The sequence below is a fragment of the Pongo pygmaeus genome, chromosome 5 (assembly GCF_028885625.2).
Source record: "Pongo pygmaeus isolate AG05252 chromosome 5, NHGRI_mPonPyg2-v2.0_pri, whole genome shotgun sequence".
In the NCBI taxonomy this organism is placed as follows: domain Eukaryota; kingdom Metazoa; phylum Chordata; class Mammalia; order Primates; family Hominidae; genus Pongo; species Pongo pygmaeus.
The window spans coordinates 28,999,985-29,027,142 of NC_072378.2; the positions used below are offsets into that span (position 1 = coordinate 28,999,985).

At 36.2% G+C, this 27,158-nt stretch overlaps 1 protein-coding gene across 1 annotated transcript; it reads left to right on the plus strand.

The window, feature by feature from the left end:
* Nucleotides 1-22,159: 22,159 nt before the first annotated feature.
* On the plus strand, nt 22,160-25,375 carry LOC129038755 (olfactory receptor 2J1). The gene is made up of 2 exons (XM_054492145.2): nt 22,160-22,528; nt 23,438-25,375. Exon 2 carries the CDS (start codon nt 23,621-23,623, stop codon nt 24,557-24,559), a length of 939 nt encoding a protein of 312 aa, XP_054348120.2. The 5' UTR covers nt 22,160-22,528; nt 23,438-23,620; the 3' UTR covers nt 24,560-25,375.
* The last annotated feature ends 1,783 nt before the right edge of the window (nt 25,376-27,158 follow it).

A 27,158-nucleotide genomic window follows, 5' to 3' on the forward strand; every position in this document is an offset into this window, starting at 1 on the left:
GCTACATTAAAAAACAATCTCTGAATTGATAAAAAGAGAGTATTGTGAAGCTCAAGTGAGACAATGTATACACATCTGAACTTAGGACTCTGTCCCAAACATACTAAGCATTTAATGAATGTGAGCTTGATATCAACAGCAGTATCATTAATACTAATCACTAATAAGTCATTAATACTAGTACTGTATCATTATCTCAGCTTGTCTTGTATATGAGAAAACAGAAAATTTACTATTGGTGGTTCAAGTGATAGTTATAATTTCATAATATCATAATACGAAATGATTGAATTTCATATTATCACTTTTTCTTTGTTTCTAGCCTAATATACTGAGTACATAGTTTTCCAGTAAATGGAAGTTAAATCAATGTAGTAGGTGATATCTGGTTATCTAAAGGGCATGGAATAAAAGAGGACCCTATTCAGTAGCTGTTATTTTCTACTCCTATTTTTTCACATCGTCTTCTCTTCACATTTTATATGGCACTGTTAATTTCTCTTATTTTCTTCATATTTTATATGGCACCAATTTCTCTTTTACATTATCAGAAAATGAACTTACCTCTTGACAAGAACATGTTGATTCCACTGTCACGTTAACTTTTTTTCCTATTTCTATTTTCTATATGAATCAAAAAAATCTTAAATCCCACTGACTGTTTTTATGTACGGAGATATAATGAGCAAACCATTCAAAAGGGTGAAAGGATACGAAGGATTTTTGGAATCACTGAAAATACTTCATATTGATTTCAAAGTTCCCAGGAAACAAATTGGGCATTCTGATTATTTAACATGATGCAACTCAGAGGCAGGGATGTAGGTGAGATGTTCTTGAGAGATCCTTCCCATTCATGGTAATATAATTCACTGTATTAGACGCCACTCACCTTTTTTCTAAATGTCCGAGAGATATGCACTCCTTTCTTTGTGCTGTGTTTCAGAGGAAGTCTGGTTCAAAGACAGATTAATAAATGCAGTTGACTTTTTGAATTTTCAATCCTTAAGACATTCTAATTCCACTACCTTTTGCCCACTGACCAAGAATGAAATTAGCATGAAACCTGGACTGCATCAATAACATGTGAGAAAAATACTTATGAGGAGAGGAAAATGTGCATAAATAGTGTGTCTTCAGTCATTGGGGCATTTTTGACTGACATGGGCTCTCCTCACCAGGTTCCCAGTGGATTTCTACAACGTGAAGTTGACTTTATAGACGTCAACAACATTGGAAGTGTCATGGAAATAAAGTTATGCCTTTAAATAAAGCCAATCAATATTTATTAAGGGAGTACCATTCACACAATTCTGTGTCCTCTTTTTAGCCCTAGGGATTCTAGAGTCCCTCAAGTTTAATTGGTCATTATGTCCAGAGAGTCAATAAGTCAACTCTATTCCTAACTGGACTCGTTGCGTAATACTACCACATATGTGGTTCACAAATTCTAAAACTAGGGTGAAGATTAGAGTAATAAAAATAAACAATGAAAAATAAATTTAAAGTTGTTTAATTAGGAAAGCACAAGGTTTAATGAACTTATAGCCCCAAATTCCTTTTAAATAGTTGCAAGGTCAAATAGGGAGTCCTATGATGGTGTATAGGGAAAAATAATATTTCTATTTTCACTGATTTTTGTAATAAGTGTTTGTAAACTAAACCTACCAGAGATCTGTAGGTTAAAAATTATATCATACAAAGTCACTTAACATATTAATATACACATTGAAATTTAAGGTTAGCATTAATTCACTGGGTCAGAACACACAGAAATTACACGAAATTGCAATAGGGGGAATAGTTTTTGAAAGAAGAAGCTGAGGGCTGGGGCGGTGGCTCACACCTGTAATCCAAGCACTTTGGGAGGCCGAAGTGGGCGGATCACCTGAGGTCAGGAGTTCAAGACCAGCCTGGCCAACATGGTGAGACCTAGTGTCTACTAAAAATACAAAAAATTAGCTGGGTGTGGTGGTGGGCACTTGTAATCTCAGCTACTCGGGAGGCTGAGGTGGGACAGGAGAATTGCTTGGACCTGGGAAGACGAGATAGGCCATTGCACTCCAGCCTGGGCAACAAGAGCGAAACTCCATCTCAGAAGAAAAAAAAAAACAAAGCTGATTTGTGCAAGTTATGACTTAATATGTGACTTAATAAGTGCTTATCCTAAGATTTTAGTAAAATAAAGAAGTCATTGAATTGAGCATCAGCCTAGATATAATCTTAAGGAAACTCATGTGCTCGTATTTTAATGTATTTATTTTTCCTCATTTTTCTTTTTGTGTATCATGATGTATTTCTATGAATTATAAAATCAGCTATGTAGAATATGATCATTTTCTAAATTAGAACATTTTCTTAGTCTGTGATTTTTGTAACTATATGACATCTGTTATAGCTAATAATTTATGTATAAGTTTAATATACATATATACCTACTTTCTATATGTAATATATATTCTTAATTAGTTTTCAAATACAACTTGTGCTTGGATTATAATAGAAAAGTTATTTCATTTTATTTTATTTTTTGTGGTTTTACTTTTTTAAAAAAATTTTACCTTAAGTTCTGGGATACATGTGCAGAACGTGCAGTATTGTTACATAGGTATATATGTGCCACGGTGGTTTGCTGCGCCTGTCAACCTGTCATCTAGGTTTTAAGCCCCTTATGCATTAGGTGTTTGTCCTAATGCTCTCCTCCCTGTGCCCCCACCCCTCAACAGGCCCCAGTGTGTGATGTTCCCCTTCCTGTGTCCATGTGTTCTTATTTTCAACTCCCACTTATCAGTGAGAATATGTGGTGTTTGGATTTCTGTTCCTGTGTTAGTTTGCTGAGAATGATGGTTTCCAGCTTCATCCATGTCCCTGCAAAGGACATGAACTCATTCTTTTCTATGGCTGCATGGTGTATATGTACCACATTTTCTTTATCCAGTCTATCATTGATGGGCATTTGGGTTGGTTCCAAGTCTTAGCTATTGTAAATGGTGCTGCAATAAACATATGTGTGCATGTGTCTTTATAGTAGAATTATTTATAATCCCTTGGGCATATACCCAATAATGTGATTGCTGGGTTAAATAGTATTTCTGGCTCTAGATCCTTGAGAAATCGCCACATTGTCTTCCACAGTGGCTGAACTAATCTACATTTCCACCAACAGTGTAAAAGCGTTCCTATTTCTCCACAGCGTCGCGAACATCTGTTGTTTCCTGACTTTTTTTTCCCCAAAGAAATGATTTGAATGGACACTTAAAACTGTTCATGAGTATACAAGATGATAAAGAAAACATTTATTAAATGAATAAAAGCTAAAAAGTGAAATGTTATAAGCAAATATCAAATATCGCGAATCTCTAGAATTTTACTGTTGAATATGCCTTAGCTATTACAAGTGGTCTTTATTCTTGGTGACTTAGGGATTCCCAAGAAATGTGCAATCACTTCTAGCAACTCAAAGTAGTAATAAGTTAACCTCAAGAGAACAATCTTGTGAAAAAATAAATTTTAAGTGTATTTTATAAATTATTATTATTTTTATTTTACTTTAAGTTCTGGGATACATGTGTAAAACGTGCAGGTTTGTTACACAGGTATACATGTGCCATAATGGTTTGCTGCACCTATCAACCCGTCATCTTTAAGCCCTGGATGCATTAGGTATTTGTCCTAATGCTCTCCCTCCCCTTGCCCTCCACCCCCTGACAGGCCCCGGTGTGTAAAGTTCCCCTCCCTGTGTCCATGTGTTCTCATTGTTCAACTCCCACTTATGAGTGAGAACATGCGGTGTTTGGTTTTCTGTTCTTGTGTTAGTTTGCTGAGAATGATGGCTTCCAGCTTCATCCATATACCTGCAAAGGACATGAACTCATTCTTTTTTATGGCTGCATAGTATTCCATGGTGTATAATTGTATTAATAGCACATCCAGGGGTGCAGCATTCCTACATGTCTTCTTTATCCAGGCACACTGATCAATCAGGGTAATTTATTTATTCATTGTTTGCAAGGTTCTACGCCAGGCAGCCAGTGCCAAGGACTTCAGAGATAAGCCACGATACCTGCCTATGTGTCTGGTTGGAACATGAACATGGAAACAAACCATTTAATCATTTACTCAATAAATCTTTATGTCATGGTGATAAGTGTTAGGCACTGTCATGTGCACAGGAGATATATTGATAATGGAAAGAAATAAAGTCTCTGTTCTAATGAAGCTTACATACCAGTAAGGAGATAGAAAACTAATAATAAATAAATAGATATATAATACAATGGCAGATAGTGATAAATGCTATGAAGAAAAAGAAAGCAGGGTAAGAGAATCAAAATTAGCTGAGGCTCTTACTTCAGACAGCATGGTCAGTCAGTTTCTGTGAGGGGGCAACATTTGACCTGAACAGAGTTAGGGGTTCTCATTCACTTGGAAGATTCTAAACTGAGATTTCAAGTTTGAATTTTTTTTGAAATGTTGCCAGTTAATGCATCAATAATTTATCAGCTGGTGTTCATTATATATAACATTATACTTTAACAAGGACACTAAGCACTAAACTATTTAAAGATCTTTGTCTTTACAAAGATACTACAAAGGAAACTACAAAGACTAGTTTCTGAAGTTAGGAAATGCAGACCACACCCAGATTCATAAAGCAAGTCCTTAGTGACCTACAAAGAGACTTAGGCTCCCACACAATAATAATGGGAGACTTTAACACCCCACTGTCAACATTAGACAGATCAACGACACAAAAAATTAACAAGGATATCCAGGAATTGAACTCAGCTCTGCACCAAGCAGACTTAATAGATATCTACAGAACTCTCCACACCAAATCAACACAATATACATTCTTTTCAGCACCACACCACACCTATTCCAAAATTGACCACATAGTTGGAAGTAAAGCACTCCTCAGCAAATGTAAAATAACAGAAATTATAACAAACTGTCTCTCAGACCACAGTGCAATCAAACTAGAAATCAGGATTAAGAAACTCACTCAAAACCGCTCAACTACATGGAAACTGAACAACCTGTTCCTGAATGACTACTGGGTTCATAACAAAATGAAGGCAGAAATAAAGACGTTCTTTGAAACCAACGAGAACAAAGACACAACATACCAGAATCTCTGGGACACATTCAAAGCAGCGTGTAGAGGGAAATTTATAGCACTAAATGCCCACAGGAGAAAGCAGGAAAGATCTAAAATTGACCCTCTAACATCTCAATTAAAAGAACTAGAGAAGCAAGAGCAAACACATTCAAAAGCTAGCAGAAGGCAAGAAATAACTAAGATCAGAGTAGAACTGAAGGAAATAGAGACATAAAAAACCCTTCAAAAAATCAATGAATCCAGGAGCTTGTTTTTTGAAAAGATCAACAAAATTGATAGACCGCTAGCAAGACTAATAAAGAAGAAAAGAGAGAAGAATCAAATAGAAGCAATAAAAAATGATAAAGAGGATATCACCACTGATCCCACAGAAACACAAACTACCATCAGAGAATACTGTAAACACCTCTACGCAAGTAAACTAGAAAATCTAGAAGAAGTGGATAAATTCCTGGACACATACACCCTCCCAAGACTAAACCAGGAAGAAGTTGAATCTCTGAATAGACGAATAACAGGCTCTGAAATTGAGGCAATAATTAATAGCTTACCAACCAAAAAAAGTCCAGGACCAGACGGATTCACAGCCGAATTCTACCAGAGGTACAAGGAGGAGCTGGTACCATTCCTTCTGAAACTATTCCAATTAATAGAAAAAGAGTGAATCCTCCCTAACTCATTTTATGAGGCCAGCATCATTCTGATACCAAAGCCTGACAGAGACACAACAAAAAAAGAGAATTTTAGACCAATATCCTTGATGAACATTGATGCAAAAATCCTCAATAAAATACTGGCAAACCGAATCCAGCAGCACATCAAAAAGCTTATCCACCATGATCAAGCGGGCTTCATCCCTGGGATGCAAGGCTGGTTCAACATATGAAAATCAATAAACGTAATCCAGCATATAAACAGAACCAAAGACAAAAACTACATGATTATCTCAATAGATGCAGAAGAGGCCTTTGACAAAATTCAACAACGCTTCATACTAAAAACTCTCAATAAATTAGGTATGGATGGGACGTATCTCAATAAGAGCTATCTATGACAAACCCACAGCCAATATCATACTGAATGGACAAAAACTGGAAGCATTCCCTTTGAAAACTGGCACAAGACAGGGATGCCCTCTCTCACCACTCCTATTCAACATAGTGTTGGAAGTTCTGGCTGGGGCAATCAGGCAGGAGAAGGAAATAAAGGGCATTCAGTTAGGAAAAGAGGAAGTCAAAGTATCCCTGTTTGCAGATGACATGATTGTATATCTAGAAAACCCCATTGTCTCAGCCCAAAATCTCCTTAAGCTGATAAGCAACTTCAGCAAAGTCTCAGGATACAAAATCAATGTGCAAAAATCACAAGCACTCTTATACACCAATAACAGACAAACAGAGAGCCAAATCATGAGTGAACTCCCATTCACAATTGCTTCAAAGAGAATAAAATACCTAGGAATCCAACTTACAAGGGATGAGAAGGACCTCTTCAAGGAGAACAACAAACCACTGCTCAATGAAATAAAAGAGGATACAAACAAATGGAAAAACATTCCATGCTCATGGGTAGGAAGAATCAATATCGTGAAAATGGCCATACTGCCCAAGGTAATTTATAGATTCAATGCCATCCCCATCAAGCTACCAATGACTTTCTTCACAGAGTTGGAAAAAACTACTTTAAAGTTCATATGGAACCAAAAAAGAACCCTTGCCAAGTCAATCCTAAGCCAGAAGAACAAAGCTGGAGGCATCACACTACCTGACTTCAAACTATACTACAAGGCTAAAGTAACCAAAACAGCATGGTACTGGTACCAAAACAGAGAGATAGACCAATGGAACAGAATACAGCCTTAAGAAATAATGCCACATATCTACAACTATCTGATCTTTGACAAACCTGACAAAAAGAAGGAATGGGGAAAGGATTCCCTATTTAATAAATGGTGCTGGGAAAACTGGCTAGCCACATGTAGAAAGCTGAAACTGGATCCCTTCCTTACACCTTATACAAAAATTAATTCAAGATGGATTAAAGACTTACATGTTAGACCTAAAACCATAAAAACCCTAGAAGAAAACCTAGGCAATACCATTCAGGACATAGGCATGGGCAAGGACTTCATGTCTAAAGCACCAAAAACAATGGCAACAAAAGCCAAAATTGACAAATGTGATCTAATTAAACTAAAGAGCTTCTGCACAGCAAAAGAAACTACCATCAGAGTGAACAGGCAACCTACAGAATGGGAGAAAGTTTTTGCCATCTACCCATCTGACAAAGGGCTAATATCCAGAATCTACAATGAACTCAAACAAATTTACAAGAAAAAAACAAACAACCCCATCAAAAAGTGGGCGAAGGATATGAACAGACACTTCTCAAAAGAAGACATTTATGCAGCCAAAAAACACATGAAAAAATGCTCATCTTCACTGGCCATCAAAGAAATGCAAATCAAAACCACAATGAGACACCATTTCACACCAGTTAGAATGGTGATCATTAAAAAGTCAGGAAACAACAGGTGCTGGAGGGGATGTGGAGAAATAGGAACACTTTTACACTGTTGGTGGGACTGTAAACTAGTTCAACCCTTGTGGAAGTCAGTGTGGCAATTCCTCAGGGATCTAGAACTAGAAATACCATTCGACCCAGCCATCCCATTACTGGGTATACACCCAAAGGATTATAAATCATGCTGCTATAAAGACACATGCAAACGTATGTTTATTGTGGCACTATTCACAATAGCAAAGACTTGGAACCAACCCAAATGTCCAACAATGATAGACTGGATTAAGAAAATGTGGCACATATACACCATGGACTACTATGCAGCCATAAAAAATGATGAGTTCATGTCCTTTGTAGGGACGTGGATGAAGCTGGAAATCATCATTCTCAGCAAACTATTGCAAGGACCAAAAACCAAACGCCGCATGTTCTCACTCATAGATGGGAATTGAACAATGAGAACACATGGTCACATGAAGGGGAACATCACACACCGGGGACTGTTGTGGGGTGGGGGGAGGGGGGAGGGATAGCATTAGGAGATATACCTAATGCTAAATGACGAGTTAATGGGTGCAGCACACCAACATGGCACATGTATACATATGTAAGAAACCTGCACGTTGTGCACATGTACCCTAAAACTTAAAGTATAATAATAATAAAATAAAAAAAAAAGAAATGCAGACCAATCCTTTCTTTCTGCATTTATCCATTTGCATTGCTGTAAAGGAATACCTGAGACTGGGTAATTTACAAAGAAAAAAGGTTTGGCTCACAGTTGTTTCCTGACTTTTTAATAATCGCCATTCTAACTGGCGTGAGATGGTATCTCACTGTGGTTTTGATGTGCATTTCTCTAATGACCAGTGATGAGCTTTTTTTCATGTTTGTTGGTCGCATAACTGTCTTCTTTTATGAAGTGTCTGTTCATATCCTTTACCCACTTTTGATGGGGTTGTTTTTTTCTTGTAAATTTGTTTAAGTTCCTTGTAGATTCTGGATATTAAACCTTTGTCTGATGGGTAGATGGCAAAAATTTTCTCCCATTCTGTAGGTTACCTGTTCACTCTGATGATAGTTTCTTTTGCTGTGCAGAACCCCTTTAGTTTGATTAGGTCCCATTTGCCAATTTTGGCTTTTGTTGCCATTGCTTTTGGTGTTTTAGTCATGAAGTCCCTGCCCATACCTATGTCCTGAATGATATTGCCTAGATTTTCTTCTAGGGTTTTTATGGTTTTGGGTTTTACATTTAAGTCTTTAATTCATCTTGAGTAAATTTTTGGATAAGGTGTAAGGAAGGGGTCCAGTTTCTGTTTTCTGCGTATGGCTAGCCAGTTTTCCCAGCACCAGTTATTAAATACGGAATCCTTTTCCGATTGCTTGTTTTTGTTAGGTTTGTTGAAGATCAGATGGTTGTAGATGTATGACGTTATTTCTGAGGTTTCTGTTCTGTTCCATTGTTCTATATATCTGTTTTGGTACCTGTACTGTGTTGTTTTGGTTACTGTAGCCTTGTAGTATTGTTTGGAGTCAGGTAGTAAGATGCCTATGGCTTTGTTTGTTTTGCTTAGGATTGACTTGGCTATACGGGCTCTTTTCTGGTTCCATATGAAATTTAAAGTAGTTTTCTCTAATTCTGTAAAGAAAGTTAATGGTAGCTTAATGGGAATAGCATTGAATCCATAAATTACTTTGGGCAATATGGCCATTTTCACAATATTGATTCTTCCTACCCATGAGCATGGAATGTTTTTCCATTTGTTTGTGTCCTCTCTTATTTTCTTGAGCAGTGGTTTGTAGTTCTCCTTTAAGAGGTCCTTCACGTCCCTTGTAAGTTGTATTCCTAGGTATTTTCAACTATGAATGGGAGTTCACTTACTATTTTGGCTTTCTGCTTGTCTATTATTAGTGTGTAGGAATGCTTGTGATTATTGCACATTGATTTTGTATGCTGAGAGTTTGTTGAAGTTGCTTATCAGCTTAAGGAAATTTTGGGCTGAGACAATGGGGTTTTCTAAATGGACAATCATATCATCTGCAAACAGACAATTTGACTTCCTCTTTTCCTGCTTGTATGACCTTTATTTCTTTCTCTTGCCTAATTGCCCTGGCCAGAACTTCCAATACTATGTTGAATAGGAGTGGTGAGAGAGGGCACCCTTGTCTTGTGCCAGTTTTCAAAGGGAATGCTTTCAGCTTTTGCCCATTCACTATGATATTGGCTATGGTTTTGTCATAAATAACTCTTATTTTGAGATATGTTCCATCAATACCTAGTTTATTGAGAGTTTTTAGCATGAAGGGATGTTGAATTTTATCGAAGGCCTTTTCTGCATCTCTTGAGATAATGATGTGGTTTTTGTCATTGGTTCTGTTTTTGTGATGGATTATGTTTATTGATTTGTGTATGTTGTACCAGCCTTGCATCCCAGGGATGAAGCCGACTTCATCGTGGTGGATAAGCTTTTCGATGTGCTGCTGGATTCGGTTTTTCAGTATTTTATTGAGGATTTTCCTATCGATGTTCTTCAGGGATATTGGCCTGAAATTTTCTTTTTTTGTTGTGTCTCTGCCAGGTTTTGTTATTAGGATAATGCTGGCCTCATAAAATGAGTTAGGGAGGAGTCCCTCTTTTTCTGTTTTTTACAATAGTTTCAGAAGGAATGGTACCAGCTCCTTTTTGTACCTCTGGTAGAATTCGGCTCTGAATCCATCAGGTCCTGGGCTTTTTTTGGTTGGTAGGCTATTAATTAATGCCTGAATTTCCATACTTGTTATTGTTCTATTCAGGGATTTGACTTCTTCCTGGTTTAGTCTTGGGAGGGTATTTGTGTCCAGGAATTTATCCATTTCTTCTAGATTTTCTAGTTTATTTGCATAGAGGTGTTTATATCATTCTCTGTAGTTTGTATTTCTGTGGGATCAGTGGTGATATCCCCTTTATCATTTTTTATTGTGTCTATTTTATTCTTTTTTCTTTTCTTCTTTATTAGTCTAGCTAGCAGTCTATTTTGTTAATCTTTTCAAAAAGCCAGCTCCTGGATTCATTGATTTTTTGAAGGGTTTTTTATGTCTCTATCTCTTTCAGTTCTGCTCTGATCTTAGTTATTTCTTGCCTTCTGCTAGCTATTGAATTTGTTTGCCTCTTGTTTCTCCAGTTCTTTTAATTGTGATGTTAGGGTGTCGATATTAGATCTTTTCAGCTTTTGGATGTTGGCATTTAATGCTATAAATTTTCCTCTAAACACTGCTTTAGCTGTTTTCCAGATATTCTGGTATGTTGTCTCTTTGTTCTCATTGGTTTCAAAGAACTTATTTATTTCTGCCTTAATTTTGTTATTTACCCAGTAGTCATTCAGGAGCAGGTTGTTCAATTTCCATGTAACTATGTGGTTTTGAGTAAGTTTCTTAATCCTGAGTTCTAATTTGATTGCACTGTGTTCTGAGAGACTGTTCGTTATGATTTCTGTTCTTTTGCATTTGCTGAAGAGTGTTTTACTTCCAATTATGTGGTCAATTTTAGAATAAGTGTGGTGTGGTGCTGAGAAGAATGTATATTCTATTGATTTGGTGTGGAGAGTTCTGTAGATGTCTATTAGGTCTGCTTGGTCCAGAGCTGAGTTCAAGTCCTGAATATCCTTGTTAATTTTCTGTCTCGCTGATCTGTCTAATATTCTCAGTGGGATGTAAAATCTCCCACTATTATTGTGTGGGAGTCTTAGTCTCTTTGGAAGTCTCTAACAACTTGTTTTATGAATCTGGGTGCTACTGTATTGGGTGCATATAAATTTAGGATAGTTAGCTCTTCTTGTTGCATTGAACCCTTTACCATTATGTAATGCCCTTGTCTTTTTTTTTTATCTTTGTTGGCTCGTAGTCTGTTTTATCAGAGGCTAGGATTGCAACCCCTGCTTTTTTTTTTTTTTTTTTTTTGGCTTTCCATTTGCTTGGTAAATATTTCTCCATCCCTTTATTTTGAGCCTATGTGTGTCTTTGCACATGAGATGGGTCTCCTGAATACAGCACACTGATGGATATTGACTCTTTATCCAGTTTGCCAGTCTATGTCTTTTAATTGGGGTATTTAGCTCATTTACATATACGGTTAATATTGTTATGTGTGAATTTAATCCTGTCATCATGATACTAGCTGGTTATTTTGCATATTAGCTGATGCAGTTTCTTCATAGTGTCATTAATCTTTATACTTTGATGTGTTTTTGCAGTGGCTGGTACCCATTTTTCCTTTCCATATTTAGTGGTTTCTGCAGGAGCTCTTGTAAGGCAGGCCTGGTGGTAACAAAATCCTTCAGCATTTGCTTGTCTGTAAAGGATTTTATTTCTCCACTTATGAAGCTTATGTTGACTGGATATGAAATTCTGGGTTGAAAAATCTTTTGGTTTCTACAGAGATATCTGCTGTTAGTCTGATGGACTTCCCTTTGTAGGTAACCTGACTGTTCTCTCTGGCTGCCCTTAATATTTTTTCCTTCATTTCAATCTTGGAGAATCTGATGATTATGTGTCTTGGGGTTGCTCTTCTTGAGGAGTATCTTAATGGTGTTCTCTGTATTTCCTGAATCTGAATGTTGGCCTGTCTTGCTAGGTTGGGGAAGTTCTCCTAGATAATATCCTGAAGTGTGTTTTCCAACTTGGTGCATTCTCTTCATCACTTTCAGGAACCCCAGTCAGTCCATCGTAGGCTTTGGTCTTTTCACATAGTCCCACATTTCTTGGAGGATTTGTTTGTTCCTTTTCATTGTTTTTCCTTTTTTTTGAGATGGAGTCTTACTCTGTTGCCCAGGCTGGAGTGAAATGGTGTGATCTTGGCTCACTGCAACCTCTGCTGCCCGGCTTCAATGAACTCAATAAACTCTCAATAAACTAGGTATTGATGGAACATATCTCAAAATAATAAGAGCTATTTATGACAAACTCATAGCCAATATCATACTGAATGGGCAAAAGCTGGAAGCATTCCCTTTGGAAACCATCATAAGACAAGGCTGCCCTCTCTCACCACTCCTATCCCACATAGTATTGGAAGTTCTGGCCAGGGCAATCAGGCAAGAGAAAGAAATAAGGGGTATTCAAACAGGAAGCAAGGAAGTCAAATTGTCTCTGTTTGCCGAATACAAGATTGTCCATTTAGAAAGCCCCATCATCTCAGCCTAAAATCTCCTTAAGTTGATAAGCAACTTCAGCAAACTCTCAGGATACAAAATCAATGTGTAATGCTTGTATAGGAATGCAAGCATTCCTATACACCAATAATAGACAAACAGAGAGCCAAATCATGAGTGAACTCCCATTCACAATTGCTGCAAAGAGAATAAAAGACCTAGCAATACAACTTACAAGGAATGTGAAGGAGCTCTTCAAGGAGAACTATAAACCACTGTTCAAGGAAATGAGAGAAGACACAAACAAATGGAAAAACATTCCATGCTCATGAATAGGAAGAATCAATATCGTGAAAATGGCCATACTGCCCAAAGTAATTTATAGATTCAATACTATCTCAATCAAGCTACCATTGACTTTCTTCACAGAATTAGAAAAACTACTTTAAATTTCATATGGAACCAAAAAAGAGCCCGTATAGCCAAGTCAATCCTAAGCAAAATGAACAAAGCTGGAGGCATCACCCTATCTGGCTTCAAACTATTCTACAAGGCTACAGTAACAAAAACACCATGGTACTGGTACCAAAACAGATATATAGACCAATGGAACAGAACATAGGCCTCAGAAATAGCATCATACATCTACAGCCATCAGATCTTTGACAAACCTGACATAAACAATGGAGAAAGGATTCCCTGTTTAAGAAATGGTGTTGGGAAAATTGGCTAGACATATGCAGAAAACTGAAACTAGACCCCCTCCTTACACCTTATACAAAAGTTAACTCAAGATGGATTAAAGACTTATATGTAAAACCTATAACCATAAAAACCCTAGAAGAAAACCTAGTCAATACCATTCAGGAAATAGGCATGGGCAAGGACTTCATGTCTAAAGCACCAAAAGCAATGGCAACAAAAGCCAAAATTGACAAATGTAATCTAATAAACTAAAGAGCTTCTTCACAGCAAAAGAAACTATCATCAGAGTTAACAGGCAACCTACAGAATGGGATAACTTTTTGCAATCTGTCCATCTTTCAAAGGGCTATTATCCAGAATCTACAAGGAACTTAATCAAATTTACAATTAAAAAAACCCCATTAAAAAGTGGACAAAGGTTGTGAACAGACACTTCTCAAAGGAAGACAGTTATGAGGCCAAAAAACAGGAAAGAAAGCTCATCATCACTGGTCTTTAGAGAAATGCAAATCAAAACCACAATGAAATACCATCTCACACTAGTTAGAATGGTGATCATTAAAAAGTCAGGAAACAACAGATGCTGGCGAGGATGTGGAAAAATAGGAATGCTTTTACACTATTGATGAGAGTGTAAATTAGTTCCACCATTGTGGAAGGCAGTGTGGCGATTCCTCAAGGATCTAGAGCCAGAAATACCATTTGACTCAGCAATCCCATTACTGGGTATATACCCAAAGGATTATAAATCATTCTACTATAAGGACACATGCACACATATGTTTATTGCAGCACTACTCCCAATAGCAAAGACTTGGAATCAACCCAAATGCCCATCAGTGATAGACTGGATAAAGAAAATGTGGCACATATACACCATGGAATACTATGCAGCCGTAAAAAGATGAGTTCATGTCCTTTGCAGGGACATGGATGAAGCTGGAAACCATTATTCTTGGCAAACTAACACAGGAACAGAAATCCAAACACCGCATGTTCTCACTTATAAGTGGTAGTTGAACAATGGGAACACATGGACACACGGAGGGGAACATCACACACCAAGGCTTGTTGGGGGATCGGGGTCTAGGGGAGGGATAACATTAGGAGAAATACCTAATGTAGATGATGGGTTGATGTGTGCAACAAACCACCATGGAACGTGTCTACCTATGTAACAGACCTGCACGTTCTGCATATGTATCCCAGAATTTAAAGTATAATTAAAGAAAGAAATATTTATTGCATGTATGCTATGTGTCAAGCATTTGTATCCTCCCTGTATACAGTTGTGAGCCAATCAAATGAGTCATTAGCGGTTTCCAGCATTCTCTGTAGATGGGGTGAGTTTAGGGACTTAATGAAAATAGAGATATAAAAAATACACGTTTATGGATAATGAAGATAACTAGCATTTGATTTTGTGTAAAGATAAGATAATAAGCTTTGAGTTGAGATGAAGCAACTAACAATGCCACAGAGGTTAGAAATAATATTTTGCCACATTGTAATCTCTATTTGACATTTCAGTTTGGGTAATAGGTATAGATAGCACAAAAAAGTCTTAATTTTTCATTTTCTTGCTAGTAAGGTTATGTTTGCTTAGAGTGTCTGTTTAGAGTAGTGTTTAACATAACATTACTTTTGAAAAACATTCCATTACATATTCACAAGCAAATTAACTGCACATTTTAAATTGCATTTTACAATTTAGTACAAATATTTTAGGCCTCAATCTTATCTTCAAATCATTGGTATTTTAAATTTGGCAATGAATATGAAGTTACTTTTTGGTTTACAGACTGATTGTATTGTTATTTAAAATGCTTGTTAGGGCTGGGCATTGTGGCTCATGTCTGTAATCCCAGCACTTTGGGCGGCCGAAGTGGGTGGATCATCTGAGGTCAGGAGTTGGAGACCAGCCTGGTCAACATGGTGAAACACTCTCTCTACTAAAAATACAAAAGTTAACTGGGCATGGTGGTGGGTGCCTGTAATCCTGGCTACTCGGGAGGCTGAGGCAGGAGACTCACTTGAACCCGGTAGGTGGGAGGTTGCAGTGAGCCAAGACTGCACCACTGCACTCCAGCCTGGGCAACAGAGGGAGACTCCGTCTAAAAAAAAAAAAAAAAAATGCGTGTTACTATTGTAGGAAGGTTGAAGCCTTCATCTTTTTTTGAGTTAATATTAAATTCTTATTACTTATTGTGATAGTCTCTAGTAAGAAAAAAAAGTAGTAGTACACAGGCAATTAAACAAATCTGTGCATGTGTTCAAGAATTTTGTAAAAATTTATATTTTGTCTGGCTGAGCGCAGTGGCTCATGCATGTAATCCCAGCACTTTGGGAGGTCGAGGCAGGCAGATCATGAGGTCAGGAGTTTGAGACCAGCCTGGCCAACATGATGAAACCCCATCTCTACTAAAAATACAAAAATTAGCTGGGCGTGATGGTGCATGCCTGTAATCCCAACTACTCGGGAGGCTGAGGCAGGAGAATTGCTTGAGCCCAGGAGGTGGAGGTTGCAGTAAGCCTGAGATCACACCACTGCACTCCAGCTTGGGCGACAGAGCAAGACTCCGTCTCAAAAAAAAAAAAAAAAAAAAAAGAAAAAAAAAAAAAAATATATATATATATATTTTGTGATCATTGGGATTAAATTTTGGCCTGTTGTTCACTTTCTTTATATATTTATGAACAATTTAATAATGAGGTGAAATAGCCTTAAGTCTGATATATGATGCACCCACATATAAATGGGAATGGCATGCACAAAGACACTTTACTATCAGAAGTGTATTGGAAAATTTATGAAATTTTAGGTAAAATTGCACCTAAAATTGTGTTATTAGTGACTGTAAGTAGCAATGCTAAATTTATTGTGCTTGATGAATGAATGTATTTAGGCTAGTCATGGTTGCTTTTGTTTAAATGTCTAAATAACATCTTTAATTTTAAAAATGTGTTTGTAATTTGTACTATTGATGGGGGATATTCTTGGACTGCAGCAGTTATTGGCAATGTGTGATTTGTGTTTTCTTATTTTATAGAATTATCTAATATGATATACTAATTTTTACAGGTAATATTTAGATATTTCTAATAATTGTATATTCGACAACCTATTAAAATGATTTGCTTTGGAAAAAAACTTAAAAACAATACTCAAACGTAGGCTGCCTGTAAGAGGCTAACTTCAACTTAAAGAACACACATTGATTGAAAAAAATATTTCATGCAAGTAGAAACCAAAAGATAGCAGGGGTAGCTCTGCTTATATTAGACAAACTTTAAGTCCAAGACTGTAAAAAGAGACAAAGAAAGTCATTACATTATAAAAGGGTCAATTCATCAAAAGGACATAACATTTGAAAATATATATACACCTAATACTAGATCATTTAAGTGTATAAAGAAAGTATTAATAGACCTAAAAAGAAACAGACTGCAATACAATAATAGCAGGGGTTTTCAATACTTCACTTTCAACAATGAACATATCATCTAGACAGAGATCAATAAGGAAACACTGGACTTGAAATGCACATTAGATCAAATGGACCTAACAGACATGTATAGAACATTCCATCCAACAGCAGCAGAATACTCATTCTTCTCAAGTGCAAATGGGACATTATCCAGGATCAAATATTAGGGAACAGAATAAGACTCCACAGTTTTAAGAAGATTGAAATCATATCAAGTATCTTTTCTGACCACAAAGGTATGAAAGTAGAAATGAATAATAGGAGAAAATGTGAAATATTTACAAATGTGGAAATTAAACAACATGCTCCTGAATAAAAAATGGGTTAAATAAAAAAGCAAAAGCAAAATTAAAAAATATCTTAAGACAGATGAAAATGAAAACACAACATACTACACCTTATGGGATGTAGCAAAAGAAAATATTAGCAAGAGGAATAATTATAGTAATAAATGCCTATATTAAAAAAGAAGAAAGATCCCAAACAAACAACCTAATGTTACATTTCAAGAAACTAGAAAAAGAGAAGAGCAAACTAATCCCAAAGTCAGCAGAAGGAAGGAAATAACAAAGATCAGAGCAGAAATAAATAAGAAACTAGAAAACAATAGAATGCATTCACAAATCTCAGACTTGAATTTTTGAAAAGATAAAAACAATTGGCAAAACTTTAGTAGACCAACTAAGAAAAAAAGAAGACTCTAATAAAGTCAAAAATGAAAGAGGAGACATTACAATTGATATTACAGAAGCACAAAAGATCATAAAAGAATACTATGAGCAATTTTACACCAACAAATAGGGTAACCTAGAAGAAATGGTTAGATTTCTAGAAACATAACAAGAATGAATCATGAAAAAATAGAAAATCTGAACAGACTAATAATGAGTAAGGAGGTTGAATCAGTAATAAAAGTCTCCTACCAAACAAAAGCCCAGAATGTGATGGATCTTGTGTTCATGGTTTGGAAGAATTAATATTATTAAAATATAGGTACTACCTAAAGTGATATACAGATTCAATGCAATTTCTATAAAAGCAGCCATAAAAAATGATGAGTTCATGTCCTTTTTAGGGACATGGATGAAATTGGAAATCATCATTCTCAGTAAACTATCGCAAGAACAAAAAACCAAACACTGCATATCCTCACTCATAGGTGGGAAGTGAACAATGAGAACACATGGACACAGGAAGGGGAACATCACACTCTGGGGACTGTTGTGTGGTGGGGGGAGGGGAGAGGGATAGCATTGGGAGATATACCTAAAGTATAATAATAATAATAATAATAATAAAAAAAGAGACCAAAAAAAAAAAGTTCAATGACTTTTTTGTTTTACAGAAATAGAAAAAGCAATTTAAAAATTCATATGGAATGACAAAAACCCCTAAGTAGCTGAAGTGCTTTTGAGCAAAAAGAACAAAGCTGGAGGCATCACACTACCTGATTCAAAATATATTACAAAGTTATAGTATTCAAAACAGAAAGGTACTGGCATAACAACAGACACACGGACCAATGTAATGTGATAGAGAGCCCAGACAACAACTCATGCATTTGTGATTAATTGATTTTTGCCAAAGATGCCAAGAATAAACACACTATGGAGAAAGGGCAGTATCTTTAATAAATGATGCTGGGAAAATCAAATACCCAAATACAGAACAATGAAATTGAAACCTTATTTCACACCATATGCAAAAATCCACTAAAAATGGTTTAAAGATTTAAATGTGTGACCAGAAAATGTAAAACTACTAGAAGAAAACATAGGGAAAAATGTCCTTGAAATTAATCTTGGCAATAATTTATTGGTGATGATCTCAATAGCACAGGAAACCAAAGCAGAAATAGACAAATGAGATTACCTCAAACCAAAAACCTTCTATATAACAAAGTAAATAACGGATTGAAGAGGCAACCCATGGACTGGGAGAAGATATTTACAAACCATACATGGCTAATATCCAAAATATGTGAGAAATGCAAACAACTTAAATTTGTTAGCAAGAAAACAAAGAACCCCTTTTAAAACTGAGCAAAAGACGTAATGGACATCTTTCAAAAGATGACATAAAAGACTAACAGATATATAAAAAAATTTCTCAACATCACTAATCATCAAGGAAATGCAAATTAAAACCACAATAAGATATCACCTCATACCTGTTAGAATGGCTATATCAATAAAATAAGAGTTAATAAGTATTGGCAAGGATGTGGAGAAGGGAATCCTTATATACTAATGGTAGGAATGTAAATTAATACAGCCATTATTGAAATCAGCATGGAGATTCCTCAAAAAAAGATAGAATTACCATATGATGCAGCAACTATATTTCTGGGTACATAGCCAAAGAGATTGAAATTAACATGTTAAAAATATATTGGTAGATTTTCCTCTAATTTGGTCTTAATGTCTCTCTTTGAAGAGGAGCCAGAAACTCTAACCCTGGTCTGATGGGCTCCAGTGGAGGTGGTTGTGATCGCGGATGTTTTCTGTGTTTTTTTCGTGGACTACTTCTATATCCTGATGGAGAGCTAATGCCTAATTGCCCTATTTATGACCAGGTGTCCCTCTCACTGGAAACTCGTTTTCACTGGCAGACACCCTTGTGGCTCTTGTCTGACTAGTGTGTCCAGTTCATTCCTACCAAGATAACTACTCTTTAAGAGAGCCTTGTCCAGAAAAGAAGTTAATTTCAGGTGTGTCAGTCAGGTGAGACACAAGTAAAAAAAAACATGTAATAGAAGTAGTTTTATTACTTAAAGATGCAGAGAGAAGAGGGCGATTTTCCTCACAGGCCTAATGGGAGAAGGGGCAGCCCTCAGAGACATGCATGCTCAACCAGTGGGTGGGTAGCAAGAGAGAGTGAGTGACAGCCGAGAAGGTCAAAGCCTTTACTGGGGTACACAGCATTATCCAAGCAGGGAGTAACTGATTGCTGGGTTTAGAGCAAGCAGGCATGAGTTCTTGGGAGTTATGTTGTATTGAGAGGTGTTCACTACTGCAAATCTGCAGTCCATGTGGGGTGTGAGGATCAGTGGGATAAGTCAAGCAGGTTGTATCTAGGTGTTCCATAGGGAGGTGGAAACCAAAAGGCCAAGTATCTGGATTGATCACCTTGAGAAACTGGAAGGAGAGGAGAACTCGAAATTGTGTTAAGAGTGACAAAGCCCTGCTTCTGGTATGAGAAAGTTCAACTTATATTGAAAATAAACACTGAGGCAACGTAAAATCATAAGAATTCACTACAGATATCTGCACTACCATGTTCATTGTAGCATTATTCACAATAGCTGAGATATGGGAGGAACTTAAATGCCCATCAATGGATGAACAGATAAATATATAAAAGGGATATAATGTGATATATATGAACCACATTATTTGTATAAAGTGGAATACTGTTCAGCCTTAAAGGAAAAAGGAAAATTCTGTCTTTTCAACAACATTCATGAACCTGCAGGACATTATGTGAAGTAAAAGAAGCCAGATACAGAAAGACAAATACCACATGATCTCACTCATATGTGGAATCTAAAAAAGATAAACTCATACAAGTAGAGAGTAGAATGATAGCTACCTGGGGGGCAGGGGATGGGGAAAGGGGAGATTTTAAACAGGTAGATTTTAGATGTTCTCACTATAAGAAAAATAAGTATGTGAGGTAATGATTGTGTTAGCTGGACTGAATCGTTCTGTATTGTACATAGATATATCAAAAGATCACATCGTACCTAATCAATATAAAGAATTATTATTTTTCAATTACAATAAAATAAAAGATTGGAGTAATATTCAAGTTTTTTTAACCTTTTGCAGGACAAATCTTGGAATTGAATTTAAAAGACAACTGGGAAGGCATAAATAATATAGGTCAGTCTCAAAGAGCATGTCATTAATAAGGAACAGATACACAGTTTAGTCTTTATGTATTCTAGTTTTTCAGTTGAATGGCTCTGAAATCACTCCTTTTTTCCAGTTGTCTTGTAAATTTGACCCTTAGCCCCATGGAAAACTGAAAAAAAATCAGATGGCTCAGTAAAACCCCTTCCCTTTATTATAAATATAACTCACAGCATCTTCTCCCATAATTGTAAGTGATAAATTCACTGTCATCACAGTAAGACTATAACATCATACTGAAGATATTTCTATGAAGAGTTTTGTACTGAGAACACCACACCAGGACAGCTCCTTGAAGGGCATTAATTGCAACTTTGGGATTTATACTCCCAAAGGCCGCAGTCAATGGAAGAGTATCCCATTATTCTTTTTGTTTCCATAAAGATTACATTTGCTCTGGGATAAAGGGTCCATCCCGTGATACCTTGAATGCCCTAAAGTATTCCCACATTCTGCTAAAAAGCAGATCTTTTGGACAAACTCAGGCTCTCTTTTCTGTAGCAATGACAATCACAGTTATTTCCAGACTCTGTTCTCCATAGTTAGATTTAAAACATTGGCAAAAATGTTATAAGAAGGCAATTAGGTTGATGTTTTTAGGTTGCATGGCAATCAGAGAGCCCCTTCATCAGTTTATACATGATGAGGTCATAGGCCAGGTAGAGAGTGACAGGGAACAGGGACAAACACAGGAAGGTCAGTACTGAAAGAAGTTGGTGCACTTCTTAAGGGGTGTACGGCTTCCATATTTCAAAATTGCAGGAAGTGTAGATTTTAAATGTTCTTACTACAAAAAAAATGATGGGTGTCAGGTGATAGGTACATTAACTAGCTTAATATAATCATTCTATGATGTATATACATATCAAAACATTACAATGTACTCCATAAATACATACAATTATTACTAGTCGATGAAAAATTAAAGTAAGAAAACAAACCAGATATAGTATAAAGGAATGAATATGACACGAATTGGGAAAATGTCTCTTAGTGATAATTGGGGAAAGAAGAGACACTCAGCCATCCATTTTCACTACGGTGTTTGATTTAAAAGAAGAGAGAAGATATTTTATTCCACAACTCATAAAAGCTACATTTGATAGGGTCTTCATTTCCCTCTTTTCCACCAAGAAGAAAATCGAAGCTGCAAACTTTTCTCTACATGAGTTCTGGGTTTTTTGTTTTTTTTTTGTCCCTTATTTCCTATCCCTTTTATCAACTCTGGAAGAATGCTGAAAGACGGTTTATACAACAGAAAAATATCAGATTTCACCTTTTAATTACTGTAGTAAGGAACTCAGGCAGCTGCATTAGGAAAGAAAATTATACCTGCATTAGCAAAAGTATCCACAGCATGTGAGTTCAAGTATCTTACAGAATATTACCTTTCATCCTAGGGAACTTTTTAAAAAAATTCTTGCAATTTTTCCATGATTTCTCAAAAGGTAATGATCATTCCATTACCAACAATATGGAAAAGTGTACAGATATCTTTGTACCTGTCTGGAGCATTTGCACAGACTTGGCCCAAGTTCAACATTCCTAGCTCTCCAGCTGTAACTCAACTAATTAGGCAAACCCTTACATCTTTTTCAAGAGTCAAGATTAGAATATTTGAGTTGTTAAAAGTTTTTCAAAACACTGAAGGTGAGTCGGGTGTAAATAAATTTGTCTTTTGTCATATTTTATCAGAGAATATGTGAAGAAGAGTTGGCTGTGGCAGGAGGTGAGCAGAAGGGGGATGGCAATGCTGTTTAGGAATATTGAAGAAAACCCAGAAATACAAATTATAAATTGTGACGCAGAATCTAAAGTATAGTTCAGTTATTGGCCTAAAGCGTATAAATTTTTTTAGAAACCATGTTTAAGTCTTCTTGTCCCTGTCTAACAATCCTGTGTTATACATTCTTTCAACTTCAAATGCCACATTCTGACCTCCTCTTCACTGTTGTGCATTAAAGCACCTTTCCTTTCTCTCTTACCGCTCCCTGTGTTTTTGTTAGACTCTGTAATCTTTTTGTCTTCCAATAATAATTATACCCTCATGTACCTTTGGAAGCACTCTATCACTGATATCTCTACTCTATTTCACTTTATTAATCAGCTTTGCTTATATTGTGAATTTTTATAAGTTGGTGTGTGTGTGCATATGTCTGTTTAAACCTCCTTTTGCACATTATTTTATTTGCCTAGAAATAAACTGCTAGCATAAATAAATGAATATCATTTAATTCTTTCTATAGTCATATTCAATTATTTCTTTTCAGTTAATATTAATATTTTAAAGTGACTATCTAATTGCTCTATAACATGGGAAATTCCTATCTATAAGTAAGATTATTATGGCTGCAGTTATTCCTTTCTCTGTAACTGCAAAATTGGAAATAGTCTGAAAATGCAAAAAAAATCAATTTAATTTTTTAAAATAAAAAATTATTTTCTTAAATATTGTCTTTCTGATTATGGAATATCTTAGTCTTCATTTATCCAAATGTTAACTCAAGGATGTATATAAAAGAACTCAGTAACTTGAAAAGCTATTGCTTGTATCTACAGCTGGACAAATATCTCAATGAAGCATATAAAGGAAACTGTATAAAAATTCTACTGCCATAATGGTGCACACTATCTGGAAGTGGGAAACTTTTTTCTTCAATCTGTTTGCAAGTGGGCGGTTGACAATGCATGGACAGACTTTGAGTTTATGTGATTCTTTCTTTAGGTACAGGAAAAATAAGAATGATGATGAAAAAAAATGCAAGTTTTGAAGGCTTCTTTATTCTACTTGCATTTTCTAACTGGCCTCATCTGGAAGTAGTTCTCTTTGTGGTTATCTTGATCTTCTACTTGATAACACTGATAGGAAACCTGTTCATCGTCATCCTGACATACCTGGACTCCCATCTCCACACTCCCATGTACTTCTTCCTTTCAAACCTCTCATTTCTGGATCTCTGCTACACCACCAGCTCTATCCCTCAGTTGCTGGTGAATCTCTGGGGCCGGGAAAAGACCATCTCTTATGCTGGTTGTATGGTCCAACTTTACTTTGTTCTCGCACTGGGAACCACAGAGTGTGTCCTACTGGTGGTGATGTCCTATGACCGTTATGCAGCTGTGTGTAGACCTTTGCATTACACTGTCCTCATGCACCCTTGTTTCTGCCGCTTGTTGGCTGTGGCTTCTTGGGTAAGTGGATTTACTACGTCAGCACTTCATTCCTCCTTTACTTTCTGGATACCCCTTTGTGGACATCGCCTAGTGGATCACTTCTTCTGTGAAGTTCCAGCACTTCTGCGATTATCATGTGTTGATACCCATGCAAATGAGCTGACCCTCATGGTCATGAGCTCCATTTTTGTTCTCATACCTCTCATCCTCATCCTCACTTCCTATGGTGCCATTGCCCAGGCTGTACTGAGGATGCAATCAACCACTGGGCTTCAGAAAGTGTTTAGGACGTGTGGAGCCCATCTTATGGTTGTATCTCTCTTTTTCATTCCAGTCATGTGCATATATCTCCAGCCACCATCAGAAAATTCTCAAGATCAAGGCAAGTTCATTGCCCTCTTTTATACTGTTGTCACACCTAGTCTTAACCCTCTAATCTACACTCTCAGAAACAAGGATGTGAAAAGGGCAGTGAAGAGACTAATGGGGTTGGAGTGGGGGATATGACAGGGAAATCATGTTGGCTGTTGTTTTTGCTAGGATCTTATCCATCTTGAAAGGTGGTTTCCCTGCTTCTTTGTGATTTGTTTTTCATCTAACAGCTCGCAAAACATGGAATAGTTCAGTTCTCCCATTTGTTGCTCTGTTTAATATTTACTTCTGAAATATTATGTTGAGATAAAGTTTTTGATTGGTACCATTTTGGTCTTTTACAATTCTATATTTATTCCATGAAAATTGTGGACTGTAATTTCAACATACATAAATATGTGTGTGAATAATTATGAGATTATTTAAAAAATATTGGAAATATTTCTGACAATGTGCTAAATTATGAACTGACCATTGATATGTATAGGAAGAGAAGGGCAATATTGCAAAGATGTAGGCTAAAGAAGTTTTTGGTTATTGAATAAACCTTAAATGAAGCTAAAAATAGTCACAGCAAAGAAAAATGGTAAACATAATGAATAACACCATTTATTATATGGTAAAGGATATGTCATAATTATTTGGTTGAAGTTCACTGTTTAAAGACACTAAATTATATACTTTATCCTGTGGGTCTACATACTTGTCACATTGAACAGTAAACTAATATCTCTTTAAAATGGCTGATTCGTTCATCTGTCCATTTATTCATTAACTTATTCTTCATTAGCTAAATCTTATTGAATGTGTACTCTCTCCCAGTTTGTGAAATTCTTGGTAACATGTATAAATATAACATACTTTGTCTGAACAGAACGCACTGTCTATCGGGAAAAATGGCAACATAAGATAAAAGATGAAGTATCTGTACATGGCTTAATTTGTCACTGGGGTTAATGCTAATAAATTAAGATAGCTTTTAAAAATCAGAAACAATATACTCTGATTACTCTTCAGATTGTATACATCTTTCACTTTTTAAAAATCGAAAACAAAATAATAAGTTTGGTAATAAACTCTGATAATAAATTCGTAGCTCCTGTAGGAAGACAATGCTATTAAATGAAACAAAACAGAATATGTGCTTAATTTGCTTTAGTTGGCCTAGTTAATGACATATTGAAGATAGCTTAAAACTCTTATCATCCTTGTTCTTAGCTGAATAGCATTATTAAAAAAATTCTTTATTTTGATTTTATTTTTTCCAGCTTTACTGAGGCACAAATAAAATAACATATATTTAATGTGCACAATATGATTCTATATAAATCAAACCGAATTGTGAAATTATTACCACAATCAAATTAACACATCCATCATCTCACATAGTTACTGTGTGTAGGGGGCGCAGGGAGGGTCAGGACACTTAAGGTCTAATCTCTAAGCAAATTTCAAGTATACAGTACAGTATTATTAACTGTAGTCACCATAATCTACATTAGATCTCCAGAATGTATTCATCTTATGACAGAAAGTTGGTACCATCTGACTGTCTCTCCACTCCCCACCCTCCAGCCCATGGCAACCACCATTCTATTCTCTGCTTCTATGGGTTCAGTTTTTTTATTTTTTTGATACAGGGTCTCACTCTGTCACACAGGCTGGAGTGCAGTGGTGCGATCTTGGCTCACTGAAACCTCTGCCTCCTGGCTTCAAGCAACTCTCCTGCCTCAGCCTCCCCAGTAGCTGGGACTACAGGCACCTGCCACCACGCCCAGCTAATTTTTGTATTTTTAATAGAAACTAGTTCTCACCATGTTGGCCAGGCTGATCTTGAACCCCTGGCCTGAAATGATCCACCTGCCTTGGCCTCCCAAAGTGCTGGGATGACAGGTGTGAGCCACTGTTCCTATCCGAGTTCAATTTTTTTAGATTCCACATGTAAGTGTTATCATACATCTTTTGTATTTCTGTGTGTGGTTTATTTCACTTAGCACAATATCCTCCAGTTCATCCATGTTATAACAAATGGCAGGATTTTCTTTTTATTGGCTGAATAATATTTCTCTCTCTCTCCCTGTGTGTGTGTGAGATCACATTTTCTTTATCCATTCCTCCATCAATGGATGCTTAGGTTGTTTCTTCATCTTGGCTGTCATGAATAATGCTGCAGTGAAAATGGGGGCATAGATACCTCTTTGAGATACTTACTTCATTTTTCTTGGATAAGTACCCAGTGGGATTGTTGGGCTCACATCACATCTCACACAGACTTCACAAAATGTGAGAACGTAGATTCCTCCTGCCTCCGTGGAAATCTTACCATTTGTAATATGTCATGTGTCACTCCAGCTTCTCAAGATCTACAAGACTCTTTTCTTTTCAAATTTATTGAAGTATAATTTATGTACAAAGAAATTTACACATTTTAAGTATATAGTTCAATGAATTTTTTTATATTTTCTTTTTATTGTATTTTTGTTAGACATCAAATATTGGATTTAATAAGCTATCGGAAAAAGTGTATAATTATAATCCTTTATACTGTAACAGTACTACACAACTTATAAAGCACATTAATATATTTTGTTTCATTAGGATTTTGGTCATCATAGAAACCCTAAAGCTTTGTTGACTATTAGCCTCTTGAAACAAAAGAAAAATAGGATATAAACATTATTGTTCCTGTGTTAAAGATTAGGAAATTGAGTCTCAGAGAGATTAAATAGTCTTG

Coding starts and splice junctions, on each gene's coding strand:
- LOC129038755 (XM_054492145.2), top strand. CDS start 23,621: ATGATGATGAAAAAAAATGCAAGTTTTGAAGGCTTCTTTATTCTACTT.